Here is a 24,259-nt window from a genome sequence, read left to right as displayed (position 1 = left end):
ACCATGTAAGAAGGTATAAGAAAGTGGTCTGTGTCATTTACTCACTCAGAGCTGCTGAAACTCAGGCACGGCCAGTGCCAAATATGGCACACTAGTCTGTCACTCAGATCCTAGCAGATGGCTGCAATAGCTATTCCCATGAAAACAAAAAGTTCTATCCCAAGCTTATTCCAGAATATAAGTCAGCTTCAAAGTTCAGCTAAAAAGGTTTGTAGAACAAGAATGAGAATAGTTTCCACGTGGTCTTACTGAAAATAAGCAAAATTACAGATTAATTTAGTGAAGGACTAACCATGAATTACTCACTTCCTTAAGGACCATCTTCCTTTCTCTTTCTCTCTCTCCCTTCCTTCCTTTCTCCCTTTCCTTTTCTCTTTCTTTTTTGACGGAGTTTCACTTTTGTTGCCCAGAGTGAAGTGCAATGGCATGGCATGATCTCAGCTCACTGCAACATCCACTTCCCAGGTTCAAGTGATTCTCTTGTCTCAGCCTCCCAAGTAGCTGGGATTACAGGGCCCCCCACCCCCACCATGCCTGGCTAATTTTTGTATTTTTTGTAGAGGTGGGGTTTTGCCATGTTGGCCAGGCTGGTCTCAAACTCCTGACCTCAGGTGATCCACCTGCCTTGGCCTCTCAAAGTGTTGGGATTACAGGTGTGAGCCACCGTGCCTGGCCTAAAGACCCACTTTCTAGCACACCAAACTACTATGTTTATAGTGTACCAAATCTAACACTACTCATGGAGAAAACAGTTGAGACCAAGGGAATTTAGGAATTGCTATGAGCTAATTTGATAATGATAATTTCCCACAGCATTTCAACAGTATATTGAAAAATGTGCCAACTCTGACTCTGACTTAATGCTTCATAACTACTTTTAAATAGTGTCAAACATTCAGCTTTATGATATCCTCATTTGATCTTATTTTGTCCTTTTGCATATTTAACAAAGAAGCCAAGGAGAAAATATGAAAAGCCATAATTAAGGCCTCACCTCTCCTTTCCATTTTTAAAAATACTTTCTTTAAAAATTCATAAGACAATCAACTCTATGTTTGTTTATAGAAGTGTTTATAAAAATGTTTCTGGCAAACTTTAGCAACATTATCAAACAAATATTACTTATAGCTCTGTTTGATAATCTTGCTGCTGAATATTTATAATGTTGTTACCTACTTTACGTAATAGTTTTGCAGTAATATATTAAGAAAATGAAGCCTATAGTTATTGTTTGTGAATGTTACCTAGGATAAAAAACTGTTTAAGTTGCTTTTCCATATAATTTTGGGATAAATGTCTAGTTTCCTATATAACTTCCACAATTGTATGAAATCCATAGATTCCAAAAATTTGAATTCCAAAATGCCAAAACAACTGCATTGACAACAATGTTAGTAACATTTTAACACTTTGTAGCTTATAGAGCATTTTCCCTGACAAAATTCGTGTGATCCTCACCCCATCTGCAAAGTCAGGCTGGTGTGGTGTCCCTGTTTCATTGGGGAGGAAATTGCCTCTCTGAGAGATTAAGTGATGAGCCTGAACTCGCACAGACCTGGTGATCTTCTGCTTCCAAATCCTGTGTCTTTCTTCTACATAGCTCCACTTACATGTTGGGGACTGAGGCTGGTAAATTAGAAATGGCAAAGTGCCTCTTTGCTTGACCTTTATATTTCTTAGAAGCACTTTGCGAGCAGGAATTTTCCTCTGATTTGTTCTTTCTCTGTTCTATTTCCTAACAGCTAGAAGAGTTTTGGGCACATAGTGGTTATTTAAATATTTAATGTCTGAGTAAGTAAATTAGTATGTATGTTCTTTTTTTTTTTTTGAGACGGAGTTTCGCTCTTGTTACCCAGGCTGGAGTGCAATGGCGCGGTCTCGGCTCACCGCAACCTCCGCCTCCTGGGTTCAAGCAATTCTCCTGCCTCAGCCTCCCTAGTAGCTAGGACTACAGGCACGCGCCACCATGCCCAGCTCATTCTTTGTATTTTTAGTAGAGACGGGGTTTCACCATGTTGACCAGGACGGTCTCGATCTCTTGACCTCGTGATCCACCCGCCTCGGCCTCCCAAAGTGCTGGGATTACAGGCTTGAGCCACTGCGCCCGGCCTGTATGTTCTTTTTAATAATTATTTTTATTTATTTATTTTTTATTTGAGACAGAATCTCACTCTGTCACCCAGGCTGGAGTGCAGTGGTGCAATCCCAGCTCACTGCAACCTCTGCTTCCCAGGTTCAAGTGATTCTCCTGCCTCAGGCTCCCAAGTAGTTGGGATTATAGGTGTCGACCGCCACGCCTGGCTAATTTTTTTTTGTATTTTTAGTAGAGATGGGGTTTCACCAGGTTGGCCAAGCTGGTCTTGAACTCCTGGCCTCAAGTGATCTGCCGCCTTGGCTTCCTGAAGTGCTGGGATTACAGACATGAGCCACTGCACCCAGCCAATATGTACATTCTTAAAGGAAGAAAACTGAGACCCTCTGTGCTTCTGAACCAGATAAGGATTGCCAGATAAAATACAAGATGCCCCATTCAATTTGAATTTGAGATGAACAATGTATAGCACTGCACGGGACATACTTATTTTAAAAAAATTACTCATTGTTCATTTGAAATTGAATTTAACAGGGCATCCTCTCTTTCTGTTTGCTAAATCTGGTAATGCTAAACTGGAGGGACTCATATCAATCCTCAAATATCGAGACAAGAACAGGTTCCTGGGTAGTGATACAGTGTCTTTAAAAAAATGTTTCTGACAAAATGTTTGACAAGCATCATCATGTTAAATACAACTATTCTGACTTGAGAATATATATAGATCCTTCCTTCTTGGCATATTCCATTCAGAAAGTGAGAACGTGTGGGTCTGGAATCTATGTTTTCTGCAGGCGGCTTCCTTCCACTGGGAAGTCCTGGTCCACGTTTCCATCCGAGGCTTGGGGAATGAGGCAGCAGCATGTGTGCTCATCACACTCACTGGTAAATCTGCCAATGGAATTGAAGGCCTCTAGAAGAAGGATTCTGAATGGCTTCAGTATTTGTCCATTCTAGATGAAACCAGGAATAAGTGGCTAAAAGCTCAGCGATGAAAAGTACAGTATCACAGACCAGGGAAGGAAATAAAATGAATAGAGAAACAGATGGCACAAGGAGTGGAAAAATCCAGGGTGAGCAAGTGATAGCAGAGTGCAGGCTCCTGATGCACAAAGCCAGTATTCTCTTCAACTCTAGTCAGATTGCACTGTGATGAAGTTTATATTGACAGCTCTGGGAATCTTAAGGTTGGCCCTGTCATCAGGTAAATGTCTTTTCCTTAAGGATCCTAGGAAAAGAGATTCCACAGTTCCTCTGAGGTGCTTACCTGAAGGACGGTATACAGAATACAGAGAGGCTCAACAGAGAGAAGCCACAGAGATGATTGAGCTATTTGAAAAACAAGACCTATGTGAAAGATTTAAAAACACTAATGCACCAAAAAAGAAGACTGACAGAGAAATTTAACAGTAGTACTTGAGGACACAGCACACGTTTCGTAGAATATCATAATGCAAGACAACAGCAGCTATCTCAATAGGCTGTGGAGAGTGACTATAGATAAAAACCAATTTCCTGAGAAGGGGAGTTGTAGACACTGGAATAGGTCATTGAGAATAATCACCTTTTCAGGGGATCTAATAGGAATACATTCCTGTTTGCCCAGAATTACCACTGGGCTATGTCTGAAGTGGTAGGATGTGTTAGCTAAGTTCGTGAGGTCCTTCCCACTTAGAAGAGTCTATTCTTTCTACAATTGACTGTGACAAAGTATATTAGGAGTATGAATTCCTCTTTTAACAGTTTTACTAGAAGAAATACTAGTATACTCACTCTTTGAATAGAGGATAAAATAATTTACTCAAAATAGTTAAATGAGCGATTGGGTTTAAATATGAATATTAATAACTTGCATCTGCATAAGAGTAAATATTTGGGAAAGCAACTACTGCTATATGTGACACCGCAGTGATTTCATGTTGAAGGAAGTAGCAACTGTAATCAGCACTTGCTGCGGGCCAGAGACTTTGCAAGACATACTCATTGAATACTTGCAAAACCCAATGAAGTTTTGGCCATAGAAAGGACGTAGCACTCACAACATGCGACAGCATGGATTATCCTTAAAAACATTGTGCTACATGAAAGAAACTAGTGATAGAAGCCACATCTTTTATGATTCTATTTATATGAATGTCTAGAATAAGGCAAATCTCTAGGGGCAGAAAGTAGATTAGTGTTGCCTAGAGCTGGGAGAACATGGGGCCAAGGGGATGACGGCTAATGGGTATAGGATTTCTTTTGGGGATGATAAAAATGTTCTAAAATCGATTCTAGTGATGATTGCAAAACTATGAATATACTATAAACCATTGAAATGTTAACTTTAAATGTGTCAACTATATGGTATGTGAAATTTATCTCAAAAAGCTGCTTTAAAAACACTTTATAAAAACCCAATGAGATCTATGTAATCAGCATGCTATATTTCTTTTACAAAACTGCCTACAGGCTTGAATTGTTCAATTCAAATCAACATGTTCTGGGTCTCTAAGGAAGTGTCCAGACATCCACCTTATATTTGGCTGTCTAAAGGCAACATGAAAATACTGAAAAAACTTTGGAAAGAAGGCAAAAAACAGGTTCCCATTTCTTTGGCCCACTAGTTTACTTAACAGTTTTAGAGATGAGAAATATGTGATTATAGCTTAACCCCAGCCCCCTTTTCCCCTCCTTGACCCTACCTTTAGATAAGTAGTTAAGAACATTTGAACCAAATAGTCCATCCAAGCCACATATGGAGAGGGCAGAGCTGGCAGCCATACTGTGCTGCAGTCACTGGCAGAAGCACCCAGCACAGCCTGGAAGGCACACACTGCACACACAGCCTAGTGGTCAGGGATGCTGCTTTAACTTCTTTCAGCCTCACCTGGAGATTGGGGAAAAATTGTATCTTCCTCCCAGAGCTGTTGTCAGGATAAAAGAATGAATACAATTTATATAAACTGTTTAGGATAATGCTTAGTGCATAGCAAGGATTCAGCAGAGGATCTCTCTCTCTCTCTCTCTCTCTCTCTCTCTCTCTCTCTCTCATCTCTATCTATCTCTCTCTCTATATATATATATATGTGTGTGTGTGTGTGTGTGTGTGTGTGTGTGTGTGTGTATATTAAAATATATATATATATTTTATTATACTTTAAGTTCTGGGATACATGTGCAGAACGTGCAGGTTTATTACATAGGTATACATGTGTCTTGGTGGTTTGCTGCACCTGTCAACCTCTCATTTACATTAGGTATTTCTCCTACTGCTGTCCCTCCCCTAGACCCCCCACCCCCTGGCAGGCCCCATTGTGTGATGTTTTCCTGCCTGTGTCCATGTGTCCTCATTGCTCAGCTCCCACTTACGAGTGAGAACACGTGGTGTTTGGTTTTCTGTTCCTGTGTTAGTTTGCTGAGAATGATGGTTTCCAGCTTCATCCATGTCCCTCCAGAAGACATGAACTCATCATTTTTTATGGCTGCATAGTATTCCATGCTGTATATGTGCCACATTTTCTTTATCCATTCTATCATTTGATGAGCATTTGGGTTGGTTCCAAGTCTTTGCTATTGTGAACAGCGCTGCAATAAACATATGTGTGTATGTGTCTTTATAGTATAATGATTTATAATCCTTTGGGCATATACCCAGTACAGGGATTGCTGGGTCAAATGGTATTTCTGGTCCTAGATCCTTGAGGAATTGCCACACTATCTTCCACAATGGTTGAACTAATTTACACTCCCATCAACAGTGTAAAAGCATTCTTATTTTTCCACATCCTCTCCAACATCTGTTTTTTCCTGACTTTTTAATGATCACCATTCTAACTGGCATGAGGTGGTATCTCATTGTGGTTTTGATTTGCATTTCTCTAATGACCAGTGATGATGAGCTTTTTTTGCATATGTTTGTTGGACACATAAATGTCTTCTTTTCAGAAGTGTCTGTTCATATCTTTTGCCAACTTTTTGATGGGGTTGCTTTTTCTTGTAAATTTAAGTTAGTTGTAGATTCTGGATATTAGCCTTTTGTCAGATGGATAGATTGCAAAAATTTTCCCCCCTTCTGTAGGTTGACTGTTCACTCTGAGGATAGTTTCTTTTGCTGTGCAGAAGCTCTTTAGTTTAATTATATCCCATTTGTCAACTTTGGCTTTTGTTGCCATTGCTTTTGGTGTTTTAATCATGAAGTCTTTGCCCATGCCTATGTTCTGAATGATATTGCCTAGGTTTTCTTCTAGGGTTTTTATGGTTTTAGGTCTTACATTTAAGTCTTTAATCCATCTTGTATAAGGTGTAAGGAAGGGGTCCAGTTTCAGTTTTCTTTATGTGGCTACCCAGTTTTTCCAACACCATTTATTAAATAGGGAATCCTTTCCCCATTGCTTGTTTTGTCAGGTTTGTCAAAGATCAGATGGTTGTAGATATGTGGCATTATTTCTGAGGCCTCTGTTCTGTTCCATTAGTCATACATCTGTTTTGGTACCAGTACCATGCTGTTTTGATTCCTGTAGCCTTGCTGTATACTTTGAAGTCAGATAGCATGATGCCTCCAGCTTTGTTATTTTTGTTTAAGATTGCCTTGGCTATACAGGCTCTTTTTTGGTTCCATATGAAATTTAAAGAAGTTTTTTATAATTCTGTGAAGAAAGTCAGTGGTAGTTTGAGGGGGGTAGCATTGAATCTCTACATAGCTTTGGGCAGTATGGCCATTTGCACACTATTGATTCTTCCTATCCATGATATTTTTCCATTTGTTTGTGTCCTCTCTTATTTCCTTGAGCAGTGGTTTGTAGCTCTCCTTGAAGAGGTCCTTCCATTCTTTGTAAGTTGTGTTCCTAGGTATTTTTTCCTCTTTGTAGCAATTGTGAATGGGAATTCACTCATTATTTGTATCTCTGTCTATTATTGGTGTATAGAAATGCTTGTGATTTTTGCACATTGATTTTGTATCCTCAGACTTTGCTGAAGTTGTTTATGCTTAAGGAGATTTTGGGCTGAGATGATGGGGTTTTCTAAATATACAATCATGTCATCTGCAGAGACAATTTGACATCCTCTCTTTCTGTATGAATACCCTTTATTTCTTTCTGTTGCCTAATTGCCCTGGCCAGAACTTGCAATACTATGTTGAATAGGAGTGGTGAGAGAGGGCATCCTGTCTTGTACCAGTTTTCAAAGAGAATGCTTTCAGCTTTTGTCCATTCAGTATGACACTGGCTGTGGGTTTGTCATAAGTAGTTCTTATTATTTTGAGATACATTCCATCGATACCTGGTTTATTGAGAGTTTTTAACATGAAGGAGTGTTGAGTTTTATCAAAGGTCTTTTCTGCATCTGTTGAGATAATCATGTGATTTTTGCCATTGGTTCTGTTTATGTGATTACATAATAATAAATGGATTACATTTATTGATTTGCATATGTTGAACAAGTCTTGCATTCCAGGGATAAAGCTGACTTGATATTGGTGGATAAGCTTTTTGATGTCTGCTGGATTCGGTTTGCCAGTATTTTATTGAGGATTCATCAATGTTCATCAGGGATATTGGCCTGAAATTTTCTTTTTTTGTTGTGTCTTTGCTAGGTTTTGTTATCAGGATGATGCTGGCCTCATAAAATGAGTTTAGGGAGGATTTTCTCTTTTTCTGTTGTTTGGAATAGTTTTAGAAGGAATGGTATCAGCTCCTCTTTGTACCTCTGGTAGAATTCGGCTGTGAATCCATCTGGTCCTGGACTTTTTTTGGTTGGTAGGCTATTTTTTTTTTTTTTTTTTTTTTTTTTTTTTTTGAGACGGAGTTTCGCTCTTGTTGCCCAGGCTGGAGTGCAATGGCACGATCTCGGCTCACCGCAACCTCCGCCTCCTGGATTCAGGCAATTCTCCTGCCTCAGCCTCCCAAGTAGCTGGGATTACAGGCACACGCCACCATGCCCAGCTAATTTTCAGTATTTTTAGTAGGGACAGGGTTTCACCATGTTGACCAGGATGGTCTCGATCTCTTGACCTCGTGATCCACCCGCCTCGGCCTCCCAAAGTGCTGGGATTACAGGCTTGAGCCACCGCGCCCGGCCGGTTGGTAGGCTATTATTTGCTGCCTCAATTTCAGAACTTGTTATTCGTCTATTCAGGGATTCAACTTCTTCCTGATTTAGTCTTGGGAGGGTGTATGTGACCAGGAATTTATCCATTTCTTCTAGATTTTCTAGTTTATTTGCATAGAGATGTCCACAGTATTCTCTGATGGTAGTTTATATTTCTGTGGGATCAGTGGTGATATCCCTTTATCATTTTTTATTGTGTCTGTTGATTCTTCTCTCTTTTGTTCTTTATTAGTCTGGCTAGTGGCCTATATATTTTGTTGATCTTTTAAAAAAAAAAACAGCTCCTGGATTCATTGATTTTTTTTAATTTTGTGTGTGTGTGTGTGTGTGTGTGTGTGTGTGTGTGTGTGTGTGTGTCTCTATCTCCTTCAGTTCTGCTGTGATCTTGGTTATTTCTTGTCATCTGCTAGCTTTTGAATTTGTTTGCTCTTGCATCTCTAGTTCGTTTAATTGTGATGTTAGGGGGTCGATTTTAGATCTTTCCTGCTTTCTCTTGTGGGCATTTAGTGCTATAAATTTTTCCTCTAAACACTGCTTTAGCTGTGTCCCAGAGATTCTGGTACTTTGTGTCTTTGTTCTGATTGGTTTCGAAGAACTTTATTTATTTCTGCCTTCATTTTGTTATTTACCCAGTAGTCATTCAGGAGTAGGTTGTTCAGTTTCCATGTAGTTTTGCAGTTTTGAGTTTCTTAATCCTGAGTTCTAATTTGATTATGCTGTGGTCTGAGAGACTGTTTGCTATGATTTCTGTTCTTTTTCATTTGCTGAGGAGTATTTTACTTATGTGGTCAGTTTTAGAATAGGTGTGGTTTGGTGCTGAGAAGAACGTATATTCTGTTGATTTCAGGTGGAAAGTTCTGTAGATGTCTATTAGTTCCACTTGGTCCAGAGCTGAGTTCAAGTCCTGAATATCCTTGTTAATTTTCTGTCTCGTTGATCTAATATTGACAGTGGGGTGTTAAAGTCTCCCACTGTTATTGTGTGGGAGTCTAAGTCTCTTTGTAGGTCTCTGAGAACTTGCTTTATGAATCTGGGTGCTTCTGTATTGGGTGCATCTATATATTGAGGATAGTTAGCTCTTCTTGTTGCATTGATCCATTTATCATTGTGTAATGCCCTTCTTTGTCTTTTTTTTATCTTTGTTGGTTTAAAGTGTGTTTTATCAAAGACTAGGATTGCAACCCTGCTTTTTATTTATTTATTTATTTTTTTTTTCTTTTCATTTGCTTGGTAAATCTTCCTCCATCCCTTTTATTTTGAGCCTATGTGTGTCTGCACATGAGATGAGTCTCCTGAATACAGCACACTGATGGGTCTTGACTCTGTATCCAATTTGCCAGTCTATGTCTTTTAACTGGGGCATTTAGCCAATTTGTATTTAAGATTAATACTGTTCTGTGTGAATTTGATTCTGTGATTATAATGCTAGCTGGTTATGTTGCCCATTAGTTGATGCAGTTTCTTCATAGTGTCAATGGTCATTACAATTTGGTACGTTTTTGCAGTGACTGGTACTGGTTTTTTTCTTTCCATATTTAGTGCTTCCTTCAGGAGCTCTTGTAAGGCAGACCTGGTTGTACAAAATCTCTCAGCATTTGCTTTCCTGTAAAGGATTTTATTTCTCCTTTGCTTATAACACTTATTTTGGCTGAATATAAAATTCTGGGTTGAAAATCCTTTTCTTTTCTTTTCTTTTTTTTTTTTTTTGAGACAAAGTCTCACTCTGTCACCCAGACTGGAGTGCAGTGGCATGGTCTCAGCTCACTGCAACCTCTGCCTTCCAGGTTGAAGTTATTCTCCTGCCTCAGCCCCCTCAGTAGCTGGGATTACAGGCACGCACCACCATGCCCAGCTATAATTTTTGCATTTTTAGTAGAGACAGGGTTTCACCATGTTGGTCAGGCTGGCCTTAAACTTCTGACCTCGTGATCTGCTTGCCTCAGTCTCCCAAAGTGCTGAGATTACAGTTATGAGCCACCACACCTGGCCAAAAATCCTTTTCTTTAAGAATGTTGAATATTTGCCCCCACTCTCTTCTGGCTTGTAGGGTTTCCACCAAGAGATCCACTATTAGTCTGAAGGGCTTCCCTTTGTGGGTAACCCGGCCTTTCTCTCTGACTGACCTTAACATTTTTTCCTTCATTTCAACTTTGGTTATCTCACAATTATGTGTCTTGGGGATGCTCTTCTCAAGGACTATCTTTGTGGTGATCTCCATATTTCCTGAATTTGAATATTGGCTTTTCTTGCTAGGTCAGGGAAGTTCTCCTGGATAATATCCTGAAGAGGGTTTTCCAGCTTGGTTCCATTCTCCCTGTCATTTTCAGGTACACCAATCAAACACAGGTTTGGTCTTTTCACATAATCCCATATTTCTTCGAGGTTTTGTTTGTTAACTTTTCATTCTTTTTTTCTAATCTTGTCTTCATGCTTTATTTCGGTAAGTTGATCTTCAATCTCTGATATCCTTTCTTCCGCTTGACCGATTCAGCTATTGATACATGTGTATGCTTCACAAAGTTCTCATGCTGTGTTTTTCAGCTCTAACAGGTCATTTATGTTCTTCTCTAAACTGGTTATTTTAGTTAGCAATTTGTCTAACCTTTTTTCAAGGTTCTTCACTTCCTTGCATTGGGTTAGAACATGCTCCTTCCGCTTGGAGGAGTTTGTTATTACCTGCCTTCTGAAGCCTACTTCTGTCAATTTGTCAAATTCATTCTCCATCCAGTTTTGTTTCCTTGCTGGTGAGGAGTTGTGGTCCTTTGGAAGAGAAGAGGCGTTCTGGTTCCTGGAATTTTCAGCCTTTTGGCATTGGTTTTTCCTCATCTTCGTGGATTTATTTACCTTTGATCTTTGATGTTGGTGACCTTCAGATGGGGTTTCTGTGTAGACATCCTTTTGTTGATGTTGATGCTATTCCTTTCTGTTTGCTGGTTTTCCTTCTAACAAGCAGGCCCCTCTGCTGCAGGTCTGCTGGAGTTTGCCGGGGGTCCACTCCAGACCCTGTTTGGCTGGTTATCACCAGCAGACATTGCAGGACAGCAGATTGCTGCCTGTTCCTTCCTCTGGAAGCTTGATCCTAGAGGGGCACCTGCTAGATTCCAGCCAGAGCTCTCCTGTATGAGTTGTCTGTCAACCCCTGATGGTAGGTGTCTCCAGTCAGGAGGCACAGGAGTCAAGAACCCACCTGAGGAGGCAGTCTGTCCCTTAGCAGAGCTTGAGCACTGTGCTGGGAGATCTGCTGCTCTCTTTAGAGCCAGTAGGGAGGAAGGTTTAAGTCTGCTGAAGCTGTGCCCACAGCCGCCCCTTCCTTCAGGTGCTCTGTCTCAGGGAGATGGGGGTTTTATCTATAAGCCCCTGACTGGGGCTTCTGCCTTTCTTTCAGAGATGCCCTGCCTAGAGAGGAGGAATCTAGAGTGATATCTATATTTTTTAAATGATGATCATCCTATGTAATGTAAGAAGAATCTACACGCATTAAAAACACACTGGGGTCTGTTGGGGGGAAGTAGGGGAGGGACAACAGGGTGTGGGGAGTTGGGGAGGGATAACATGGGGAGAAATGCCAGATATAGGTGATGGGGAGGAAGGCAGCAAACCACACTGCCATGTGTGTACCTATGCAACAATCTTACAGGTTCTTCACATGTACCCCAAAACCTAAAATGCAATAAAAAATAAAATAAAAATAAATTTTAAAAACATATTATTAAGGGAAAAAGTAGGTTACAAATTATTATGTACAGAATGTCAGCCCAGTTTTGTTTAAAATTTTTCTACAAATAGATATGTGCACAAGAAAAAATGCTGTAAGTACATATATCAGCTATTCACAGTGGTTATCTCTGGGTGGAGGAATTATGTCAGTTTTTTTGGTTTTTTGTTTGTTTGTTTGTTTTTACTTTATTCTTTGTGCTTTTCTTTATTTCCCTAGTTTTCCACATGTATCACTTATGTAGAGTGATGGTAGGAATGCTGGCAGTGAGGAGGAAGATTTCAAGAGATTCTAGAGGTTTGTAGAGCATCCTGTACTTTCAGGCTGCTGGCCTCCACCACCCTCACTTCCTTCCCAGGGTTTTTCTTCCTCCATTGATGTGTAGTGGGGTCTGGTCTAATCCTGTTGTGAGCCCAGTGATGCTCAGAGACACCCAACCAGCTTCCAGATTTAAGGATCAAGTCTTTTCTTAAACAGTAAAAAGTTAGTTGCCTCTGATCAGTACTAGCAAGTATTGTGTCAAAATATTCTTAATTATTACTGAGATGTGTAGTCATATGAATAACGATACGGCTGCCTTATTTGACACTTCAACAGGGAGGGATTTTGCTTGGAATAACTTCCATGTAACTGCAACAGGAGCGTATACAAAACATTCCAGGCTTGCAGCATGCATCAAAGGCAGTGAGGTCAGTGATACAGACGACTAACCTCCCCATACCTTGTCTGGCTCAATCCCTGTTGGAAAAATAGAATTTGAATGAAATTAATGGATATGTATGTAAGACATATTTTATTTTCCGTGAAATGGATTTCATTTTAAAATAGAGAGCACAGTATTTTCAGTCTTCTAAAGTAAAAATATTTGAGTTGTGGTCATGATATTTGCCTTCCTCTCACCATGCCTGAGAACTCCATAAATCACAGCTCTCAGGAATGTTATATAAACTCAGGGATACAGGCAATAAAGGATTATTCTAAAAGGAGAAGTCATGGGTAGTGTCATTTGTTTGGGGGTGGTTTGAAAATTACATTCTTTAAAAAATAGGGACAACAGAGACAACCAAAAAGATTTCTATCCTGAACATAATATTCAAAAGACTTGGTTCCCCATATCTTGAATTAGAAGTGTGTTTCTTAAGATCAGTGCATTGACCAGTGTCCCTGCTGCCCCAAGGGAATCATGCACTATTGCATTAGCTGATTCTGATTAGCAACTACCTTTAGAGGTGGCAGAGTTCAGAAGCTATAAAAAACAAAAACAAGCCAAAATTTAAAACGTAACAAACTTAGCATTTTCCTTAGGTTTATGGTACAGTGGTTGAATTCAGTGGAATTGAACCAATGATGCCTGTCTGCAAATTTCTGTAAATTTTACATTTATTTTGGTTAGCAACATAAGCTCAGTTTGTCTATTATGTTTAATCCTTTTTTTTTAGACTGTCATGAGTTATTTATGTAGTCACCACAAAATGCCAGGCAATTTTTAGCTAAAACTTCACAGCAACTTCCTTGTAAACAAATGGTAACCAGAGAAGTCACACATTTCAGATAGGTATTACATAAATGTCAGGCAGTTTGTATAAACCTGGAGTCCCTTTTTCAAATATAAGTAACAATTTTAGTTTTTTGTGGTAAAATTCACATAACATAAAATTCAGCATTAACCATTTTAAAGTGTACAATTTAGTGACATTTAATATATTTATGATCTTGTACAACTGTCGCCAATATCTAGTTCCAGAACATTTTATCATCCCAAAGGGAAACCCTGTACTGAGTAAGCAGTCACTCCCATTGCCCTTCATCCCCATCCCCTGGCAGTCATTAGTCTGCTTTCTGGCTCCATGGATCTGCCTACTGTGGATTTTTTATTTTTTTTATTTTTTTATTTTTTTAGACAGGGTCTCACTGTATCACCCAGGCTGGAGTGCAGTGGCACAGTCTCGGCTGACTGCAAACTTCCTCTCCCAGGTTCAAGTGGTTCTCCTGCCTCAGCCTCCTGAGTAGCTGAGATTACAGGCACCTGCTACTATGCCTGGCTAATTTTTGTGTTTTTAGTAGAGACAGTGTTTCACCATGTTGGCCAGGCTGGTCTCAAACTCCTAACCTCAGGCAATTCGCCCACCTCGGCCTTCCAAAGTGCTGAGATTCCAGGCATGAGCCACCAGACCCAGCCTGGATATTTTATATAAATGGAATCATACTGTGTGTGGCCTTTTGTGTGGTGTCTTGTTCATATACTGTTTTCAAGGTTCATTTATGTTGTAGCATGATCCATCAGCACTTCATCCTTTTATTTATTTTTTATTTTTCTAAGGCAGGTTCTCGCTGTGTCACCAGGCTAGAGTGCAGTGGTGTGATCTTGGCTCACTGCAATCTCCACCTCCCAGGTTCAAGGGATTCTTCTACCTCAGCCTCCCGAGTATCTGGGATTACAGTCATCTGCCACCACACCAGCCAATTTTTGTATTTTCAGTAGAGACAGCATTTCACTATGTTGGCCAGGCTGGTCATGAACTCCTGATCTCAAGTGATCTACCTGCCTCCACCTCCCAGAGTGCTAGGATTACAGGTGTGAGCCACTGCGCCTGGCCCAGTACTTCATTCGTTTAACTGGCCACATAATATTCCATTGCATGGGTATACTTGTTCATACATTCATCAGTTGATGGATATTTGGATTGTTTGCACCTTTTGGCTATTATAAATCATGCTGCTGTGATCACCGGTACACAAGTTTTTATTTGAACATGTTCCATTTTTAGAAAAGGAGTTGCTCAGTAATGTGGTAATTCATTGTTGAACTTACTGAGAAGCAGCCAATTTTCCACAGAGGCTGTGTCATTTTATATTCCCACCAGCAACAATCACCTAGGCTGGAGTGCAGTGGTGTGATCATGGTTCACTGCAGCCTCAGCTTCCCCGGCTCAAGCAACCCTGCTGCATCAGCCCCCTGAGCAGCTGGAACTATGATGTGCACCACCATACCCAACTAATGTTTTAATTTTTTGTAGAGACAGGATTTTGCTATGTTGCTCTGGCTGGTCCTGAACTTGAACTCCTATGCTCAAGTGGTCCTCCCACATTACCCTCCCAAAGTGTTGGGAATACAGGCATGAGCCATCATTCCTGGCCCAGGGTTCCAATTTCTCTCCATCCATCTTAGCAACACTTGTTAATGTCAAGTTTTTGTTTTGTTTTGTTTTTGCAACCATCCTAGTGGGTGCCAAGTGGTATCTCATTGTGATTTTGACTTGCATTTCCATAATGACTAATGATTTTTGAGGATTTAAAAAAATGTGCTTATTGGCCATTTTTGTATCTTTTTTGGAGAAATGTCTGTTCAAGTTCTTTTCACCTTTTTAGAATGGGTTTTGTTGTTGTTTTTGTAAGTTGTAAGATTTTTTTTATATATCCTGGATACAAGACACTGATCAGATACATGATTTGCAGATATTTTCTCCCATTCTATGTGTTTTTTTCACTATCTTGGTAGTATCCTTTGATAAACAAAAGTTTTCAATTTTGGTAACGTTCAATTTACCTATTTATTCTTTTGTTGCTTGCATTTTTTAATGTCATATCTAAGAAACCATTGTCAAATTCAACATGAAAATGTATCCTACATTTTCCTGTGACGTTTTTATTAGCTCTTATACTTAGGTCTTTGATCAACTTTGAGTTTTGGTTTTTTTTATTTAGAGTAAGATAAGGGCTCAGCTTCATCTTTTGCATATGAATATCCAGTTGTCCTATGTTGAGTTTTTTGTTGGTGGTGGTTTGTTTGTTTGTTTTTTGAGACAGCATCTCACTCTGTTGCCCAGGCGGGAGTGTGGTGGCACCATCACAGCTCACTGCAGCCTCAACTTCCAAGGCTCAATAGCTCCTCCCACCTCAGCTTCCTGAGTAGTGGGGATTACAGGTGTGCACTACTGCACCTGGCTAATTTTTGTATTTTTTGTAGAGACTAAGTTTCACCACGTTGCCCAGGCTGATCTTAAACATCTGGGCACAAGCAATACACCCACCTCAGCTTCCCAAAGCATTTAGAGGCATGAGCCACCACACCCAGCCTCTGTGTTCAATGTTTTTATCATGAAAAGGTATTGAATTTTATCAAACTCTTTTTCTATATCAATTGAGAAGATCATGTGGTTTCCCTACATTCTGCTAACGTGGTACACTTGTTTTCTAGGGCTGTAATAGCAAAGTAACCACAGACTAAGTGGCTTAAAACAACAGAAAACACAGTTCTGGAGGCCAGAAATCTAAAATAAGGTGCTGGCAGCATTGGTTCCTTTTGAAGGCTCTGAGGGAGAATCTTTCCTTGCTTCTCTCCCAGCTTCTGGTGGGTGGTTGCCAGAAATCCTTGGTGCTCCTTGGCTTATAGAAGCGTCCCTATCTCCATCTTCACATGGGGTTCTCCTCTATATCCCTAAGTGTCTCTGTGTCCAAAATTTACCAGTCATTGGATTAGAGCTCACCCTAAGCCAGTTTTGACCTCATCTTGAGTATATCTGTAAAGAGAGTCTGTATTTCCAAATAAAATCACATTCACAGACACTGAGATTTAGGACTTGAACATACCTTTTTGGGGAACACAATTTAACCCAGTACATGTGGTATGTTACATTGATTGATTTTCTTGTGTTGAACCACCCTTGTGTTTCTGGAATAAATCCCACTTGGTCATGGTATAGAATCCTTTTAATATACAGCTGGACTTGGCTTGCTAGCATTTTGTTAATGATTTTTTGTATTTTTATTCATAAGGAATACTGATATGTAGTTTTTGTGTTGTTTTCTCTGGCTTTGGTATTTGGGTAATACTGTCCTCATAGAATAAGTTAGGAAGTATTCCCATATCTTCTATTTTTCAGAAGAATTTGAGAGATATTTGTGTTAATTCTTCTTTAAATGTTAGGTAGAAGTTATTAGTGAAGCCATCTGGTTCTGGTCTGTTGTTGTTGTTGTTGTTGTTGTTGTTGTTGTTGTTGTTGTTGGAAGTTTCTGATTACTGATTCAATCTCCTGTCAGAGGTCTGCAGGCTCTGTTTCTTCTTGAGTCAGTTGGGTAGTCTGCATGTTTCTAGGAATCTGGCCATGTCATCATCTAGGTTGTCTAGTTTGTTGGTACATAATTGTTCATAGCAGTCTCTCATAATCCCCTTTTATTTCTATTAAGGCCATTAGTAATGTTCCTACTTTCATTTACCGTTTGAGTCTTCTCTTTGTTTTCTTAATCTAGCTAAAGGTTTATCAATTTTATTGATTTTTTTCAAAGAACAAACTTTTGGTTTCATTGATTTTATTATTTTCCCGTCCTCTGTTTTGTTTATCTCTTCTCTAAGTTTTATGATTTCCTTTCTTATGTTTCTTTGGTTTAGTTTGTTCTCTTCCTGGTTCCTTAAGCTATAAAGTTAGTTTCCTAATCTGAGATCTTTCTTTTTTTAATGTAGGCATTTATCTCCCCTGAGCACTGCTTCCAGTGCATCTCGTGAGTTTTGATATGTTTTGTTTTTGTTTTCATTTGTCCCAAAGTGTTGTCTAATTTTCTTTGTGATTTCTTTTTCCCATTGGCTGTTTAAAAGGAGCCTAGGATACTTTACAGTCCCGAAGGTCAAAGATCAGTTCCTTCTTGTCAACTCACAGCTGTAGACCCACCAACTGGAAGCTTAGGAGACCCTCTTCCTTCCCTGTTGTGGGTCCCTTGGCCTGGCTGAAAGGTGGGCTCACTCTAAGTAAGCCATGTGGGCTGCCAAGAGACTGTCTCATCATGAGCCACTCATGACCACAGGGACGTGCAGTGTTCCCAGAGAGGGCTCTGTACTCCTTAGCGCTTGCTGGGAAAGTGAGCTCATGATCTTTGATGGAAAGAACAGAAACATGAAGAATTTATATATCATATTTATATCATAGAAATGATGCACCATTCGAATGCATGGAGTAGAATACGTATCCTGTTCTCAGTAAGCCTTAGAGTTATCTAATGGCATGCAGGTATTGTCATCATCCCCATTTTCCAGATGAATAAACTGAGGTACAGAGAGATAAACAAGTTTTGTAGGATCATATAGCTATTAAGAGGTGGTACTAGGATTTGGGCCCAAGCTGTGTGCTTCTGAGTCTGTGCTGTTAACCATAATACTATGCAGTCAAGTTTATTAACATGACTAAGCCTGTCTCCTTATTAACAGATGAGGCTAAAACTCTTACACTTCAGGGCTGTCGTGAGGGTCGAGTGTTCAATGAGTGTGAAACAGCCCTGTGAGTGAAGACAACCAGCTTGGAGGGCTATGAACTGGCAGCCCATGGTCGTGTGTACAGTTGACCAGAATTAGGGTGATGGGGCAGTGGTAAGGCCTTGAATTCAGGTTGGGCACTTTGCCTCCAGCAAGCCTAAGTCCACACACACAGTGGCAACAGAAGACTTTCAGGAGACTTACATGTGCTGATGTTCTCCAGCATAGTCTCTCCACTCAGACAGGAAGAGGTCCTTTTATTTCTAGATAACAAAACTTTGCTGGTGAATATACCGCTAACATGTAGGAGATGTGGAATTTGAACCCAGGTCCAAGAGCCGGTGCCGCCTTAGCTACCACGTTCCCTTACTCATTCTTACTGTTGCTCCCACGTCCTGTCCCGCCCACTTCAGAGGTGCACTGGGACAATTCGGTATTCCTGGAATGCTGCTCTTCTCACCACCACATGTAAACATTCCCTGCCTGACTCATGGACTAGCTCTCATGCCGCCTACACCACCAGCCTTCCTGTTCCAAACCTGGAAATGTAATCTCATCACCATCTCCTGGGATGGGATCCTCCGCAGCCTTGTATTCCCTGCATTGGTATTCAACATCCTAGTGTAGTTTTCTCCTTCCCCACACTTGCTAGGGTGGAGGAACCTTAAGGGCTTAGCCATGTAACCCCCACTGCACCATAAAGACCTTTCGTAATGTGTTCCCTGTAGAGTTGGGCACTGTGCAGCTATGTGACAGGGCTGGGGTGGGCAGAGAGAGTGCCAGGCAGAGGCAAAAGGCCAGAGCATCACACCAGAGAGCTCTGTAGGGCTCTCCATTCTGGTCATTTAGTCATATATGTAGCAGTAACTAAGGAGTGTGTCTATTACAGAATAGTGCACCAGTCAGTATCAGATCATGGCTGCCACCAAGAGATCTCATAAGAATCTCTGTGGAACTTCATAGAAATACAGAATGCCAGGCATCCACTGCAGACCTGCTGAGTCTGAGTTAGAATCTCTGGAAGGTAGGACCTGGGCAGTTGTAATTTTTAAAGTTTTACATCATGACAAACAGTGACACTGGTGGCTTACAGGGAGGGAAGGTGAGAGGAGGACTATTCATATCAGTCCTTTTTGAATTTTGAACCAGGTGATGATATTATGTGTTCAAAAAATAAATTATGGGGCCAGGCAAGGTGGCTCACACCTATAATCCCAACACTTTGGGAGACAGAGGTGGGCAGATCACCTGAGGTCAGTTCAAAACCAGCCTGACCAACATAGAGAAACCTCATCTCTACTAAAACCACAAAATTAGCTGGGTATGGTGGCGCATGCCTGTAATCCCAGCTACTTGGGAGGCTGAGGCAGGAGAATCACTTGAACCCAGGAGGTGGAGGTTGTAGTGAGCTGAGAATGCACCATTGCACTCCAGCCTGGGCAACAAGAGTGAAACACCATCTAAAAAAAAAACTTTAAAAACCATAAGCTTACTGAAATACTATATGTTGTTTATGTTTACATATCTCTGTAGTAGGAGGAAAGGCATTAAAACATGCCCAGCGATGGTGGCACACTGCTGCGGGGGAGGGAAAAGGTGGAAGGTGAGGGTTTGGTTCCATTTGTAAAACGTTTTCTTTCTTTAAAAAGAGACACTTGAAGCACAATGGCAAAATGTATTCAATTTGTGAGGTGAGTGTACTGGTATTTGTTATGTTATTTTATAGTTAACAAATATTTAAAAGTAAAACAAAGTAAAAGTTTGAATGTTTATATATAGTTCCCACGTACTCCTAGCTAGTAACTAAAGAGACCGATAGGAAAGGTGAAGTGCAGGCCTGCGGCACTTAGCAGCGGGGAGTTGTTCTGAGAACCGCGCTCTCTAGGTGATGTCGTCCTTGCAGGAACATCACAGAGCGCATTTACACAGACCTGGATGGTGGAGCCTCCCACACACCTAGGCTATGTAATACAGGCTTTGTAATATGAGCTATGTAATACAGGCTATGTAATATGCGCTATGTAATACAGGATATTGCACCTAGAGCACTCACCTGTCCCCCATGTTACTGTACTAAATACTGCAGGCAATTGTAACACAATGGTATTTGGGTATCTAAACATAGAAAAAATACAGTAAAAATATGGTATAAAAGAGAAAAAATGGTACACGTATATAGGGCATTTACCATGCATGGAGCTTGCAGGACTAGAAGTTGCTCTGGGAGAGTGAGTGAGTGGGTGGTGAGTGAATGTGAAGGCCTAGGACATTAGTGAACACTACTATAGACTTCATAAACACTGCTTAGACTACACTAATTTGATTTCTTAAATTTTTTTCTTTTTTTTAATAATAATAAGTTGACCTTAGGGCCAGACATGGTGGCTCAGGCCTGTAGTCCCACAGCTTTAGGAGGCCGAGGTTGGAAGGATTGCTTGAGACCAGGAGTTTGAGACCAGCCTTGGCAATCATAGTGAGACCCTATCTCTACAAAAAAAAAAAATTAATTAGCCACGTGCAGTGGCATACACTTGTAGTCCTTCCTACTGGGGAGGCTGAGGCAGGAGGATCACTTGAGCCCAGGCATCCCAGGCAGCAGTGAGCTATGATGGTGCCACTGCACTTCAGCCTGGGCCATAGAGCGAGACCTGTCTCAAATAAATACATACATAAAAATAACCTTAGCTTATTGTAACTTTTTACTTTTATAAAAAGTTTCTTTTTTAATTTTTAAAAATGTTTTGACTCTTTTGCAATAACATTTAGCTTAAAACAAACACATCATACAGCTGTCCAAAAATATTTTCTTTCTTTACATTCTTATTCTATAAGCTTTTTTCTAGGTTTAAAGTTCTTTACTTTTTACTTTTTAAACTGTTTTGTCAAAAACTAAGACACAAACACATTAGTCTCGGCCTCCACTGCTTCCACCTCCACATCTCGTCCCCCTGGAAGGTCTGCAGGGGCCATAACGCCCATGGAGCAGTCACCTCCTGATAACAATGCCTTCTTCTGGATACCTCCTGAAGGATCTGCCTGAGGCTGTTTTATAGCTAAATTTTTGTTTAATAAGTAGGAGTATACTCTAAAATAACAATTAGAGGTATAATAAATATATAAACCAGTACCGTAGTCGTTATCAAGTATTATGCACTGTGCATACTTGTATGGGCTTGAATTTTATGTGACTGGCCAGGCAGCATGTTTGTTTACACCAGCATCACCCCAGACACACGAGTAAATGCGTGGAGCTATGCCATCACACGGCGATGGGAATTTTTCATTTCCATTATGGTCTATGGAACCACGGTTGTATACGTGGTCCATAGTTGACTGAAACGTCATTATATGGCGCATGACCGTATTGATCACCCTCACTGAGAATTAAAGTGAGGGGCTTCTCTACATTAATAATATCAGTCACACATGAAGCACGAATAGCAGTGTGGGTGAGTTCTCTAGCCAGCACTCCTGTCCTAAGTACGTATTTGTTTCTTTTTGTTTCAGGTGTTTGTAGCCAGTCCTCACAAAACACAGCCTATTGTGGAGATTCTGTTAAAAAATCAGCCCAAACTCATTGAGTTTCTGAGCAGCTTCCAAAAAGAAAGGACGGATGATGAGCAGTTCGCTGACGAGAAGAACTACTTGATTAAGCAGATCCGAGACTTGAAGAAAACGGCCCCTTAACGAGCTCCCCGGCGCCCGTCACAGTCATTCGTCTCATTTGTCCAGTTTGTACAACATGTCATTTCAAAGTCATCATTCCTGGGAAGACTTTGGAGGTGCCTATTTTTTCTGTTTTAATTGTTCTGGGTAGACCGAATATAAACATTTGAATGGAAAAAAATTAACCTAGAATAATATATTCATTTTATTCAAGTCTGTGATTATTTATGTGAAATCAGAGCCATTGTAGTAGATGTTGATAAAAGCAATTTTAACTTGCAGACATGAGCCTCTGGTCACCATGAGCCACTAAATGGGAGCTCAAATGACAGGCATCACCAACTCCTCAAGGAGGACTGAGTTCTCAGGGGAGAATCGGGAATGGGGCCAGAGTGTGGAAGTGCTTTGCCCATCTGTAGGTAGACACACAGATGGCTCCAGGCACCAAGAGGTCCCAGAAAGTAACATTAATGTTTTTAGTCATTGTGTGTCCTTCATTTCTGCCCAGTGTCTCTGGACTGAAATCGCGTCCACACCTCTCGGGATCCAGTGGTCCCTCTCAGCTCGATCTCTCCTCACTCCCTGTCCCAAATTCCATCCCAGCTCCTCAGCCTGGCCCCCGCACCTCCCACGTTCAGCTGAGCAAAGGAGCAACTGAATGGGAACAGATAGATCAACAAGGGTCCCGAGGAATAGGGGACCCATGGGGTATGACCCGCTCACTGGAGAACTGCAAACACATGGCTCTGGAGAGAGTCACAGCTGTTCCATATTGACGTCCAGAGGTTGAGTGAGGGACAGAATAGTTCCTTCATAATTGTCCTGGGTGAGTGCTTCCTGCGGTGAGTGTGTTTTAGAGCAGGAATCACCATAGTGGGATGCCCAGCAGGCACAAAACCATGGGTCCAGGAGTCTCAGTGGGGAACTTTTATCAGTAGGAGTATATAACCATAGGAAGGAGAAATGATTCATGCATGAAAAAATTCTCAAATCAATCCATACATTTTTTTCAATTTGTTTTCTAATAAGCTGTCATTCTATCATTGCTTATCACAGTCTTCAGTGAAAACATAGAAAACCTATACAATTGCGGTCCTGAATAGTCTCTTATAACTAGTATGATGGAGGTGTTAATTCATCTTCCTTATAAAAAGGCATGGAATCAAAAATATTTTAAAAGACCATGGTTTCATTTCAGATATCAAGCATCTAAACGGGATTTTAAAGCAATATTTTACAAGACATTCAAGGCACAATTGTTGAGCTGTATTCCTTATACTTCAGTTTCTAAATCATGAGTCACTGCCTTCCACAGGAACTCTCCTTTTTACAATACTTGTGTGTTGTGTACTTTCTCTTCAGCCAGATATTTCTCTGCCAGAGAGGGGAAGAGAAATACGTTCTCCAGGACTGGTCCCCTTTGTAGATTTTATACCTAAAGAATTACCAGGCAGGGCACCGCCCTTGGCTAGGCCTAGGTGTGTGTTTCCTCCTTGCCAGGCATGGGCCCTGAGGCAGGTGATGTGGGGTCTGCCACACCTCCCGTTCCGGCAGCTATGGCCTCTCTGACCAGTGCCCATGTGGGAGGCAGCTGGCAGCTTGATGACCCATACTCTTTAGTCATTGAAGTCAGATTACTTTTTTTTTTTTTTTTTTTTTTTTTTTTGAGACAGAGTCTCACTCTTGCTGCCCAGGCTGGAGTGCCGTGGTGCGATCTCGGCTCACTGCAACCTCTGCCTCCCAGGTTCAAGCAATTCTCCTGCCTTGGCCTCCTGAGTAGCTGGGACTACAGGCACCCACCACCAAGCCTGGCTTATTTTTGCATTTTTAGTAGAGATGGGGCTTCTCCATGTTGGTTAGGCTAGTCTCGAACTCCTGACCTTAGGTGATCTGCCCGCCTTGGCCTCCCAAAGTGCTGGGATTACAAGTGTGAGCCACTGCACCTGGCCCGGATTATTTTTATAATACTCCCTGACAGTCCAGAGTCCCTTCGAATTGCACTTTTCTGGTTTTGCTTATTTAATTAAGAGATGAGTGTAAGTATAAAAAAATGAAGGGGAAATAAATAGCATTGGAAATGTGTTTGGTTGCTGAATACTGCTCCACAACATCTTGGGACATATGTTTTCCTTTGGAGAGCAAAGCCTTGTTATTATTCTTTTCTGATAAAGAAAACATTTTATTTCCTTTGGGCTTGCCTTACTTAGCTCTTTCCTAGCAACCTATTATCCAGCTCGGTACCTTTCAAACAGACAACTAGAGTCTGGGGTTTTGTTGTGATCTGAATTTGTAAGTTATTAGTGTGAAAGGGAGAGCAGGAAGCTCACAGTCAGATTTGTTTGCACAAAGTTCACTGTAAATACTGTGAGAATTGAATTCTGAAAAGGTCATATTAAGCAATTTCAAAAGCACACGTTTAAATAAAGACGGACTAAATAAAAGGTACCACACA

The 24,259-nt window shown here is 40.7% G+C and overlaps 1 protein-coding gene across 2 annotated transcripts in view; it reads left to right on the top strand.

Annotated features, from left to right (window-relative positions):
• CAB39L (calcium binding protein 39 like) overlaps nucleotides 1–24,259 on the top strand; it is a 118,412-nt gene extending 94,153 nt beyond the window's left edge. For both annotated transcript variants that reach the window (XM_010330084.2, XM_003942230.3), the window contains one exon: nucleotides 21,649–24,259. In XM_010330084.2, coding sequence (XP_010328386.1) covers nucleotides 21,649–21,828 — 180 coding nt within the window. In that variant the 3' untranslated portion in view covers nucleotides 21,829–24,259. The remainder of the gene's footprint in view (nucleotides 1–21,648) is intronic.

The sequence above is a fragment of the Saimiri boliviensis genome, chromosome 16 (genome assembly GCF_048565385.1).
Source record: "Saimiri boliviensis isolate mSaiBol1 chromosome 16, mSaiBol1.pri, whole genome shotgun sequence".
Taxonomy (NCBI): Eukaryota; Metazoa; Chordata; class Mammalia; order Primates; family Cebidae; genus Saimiri; species Saimiri boliviensis.
This window is presented reverse-complemented; position numbering and strand designations above follow the sequence as displayed.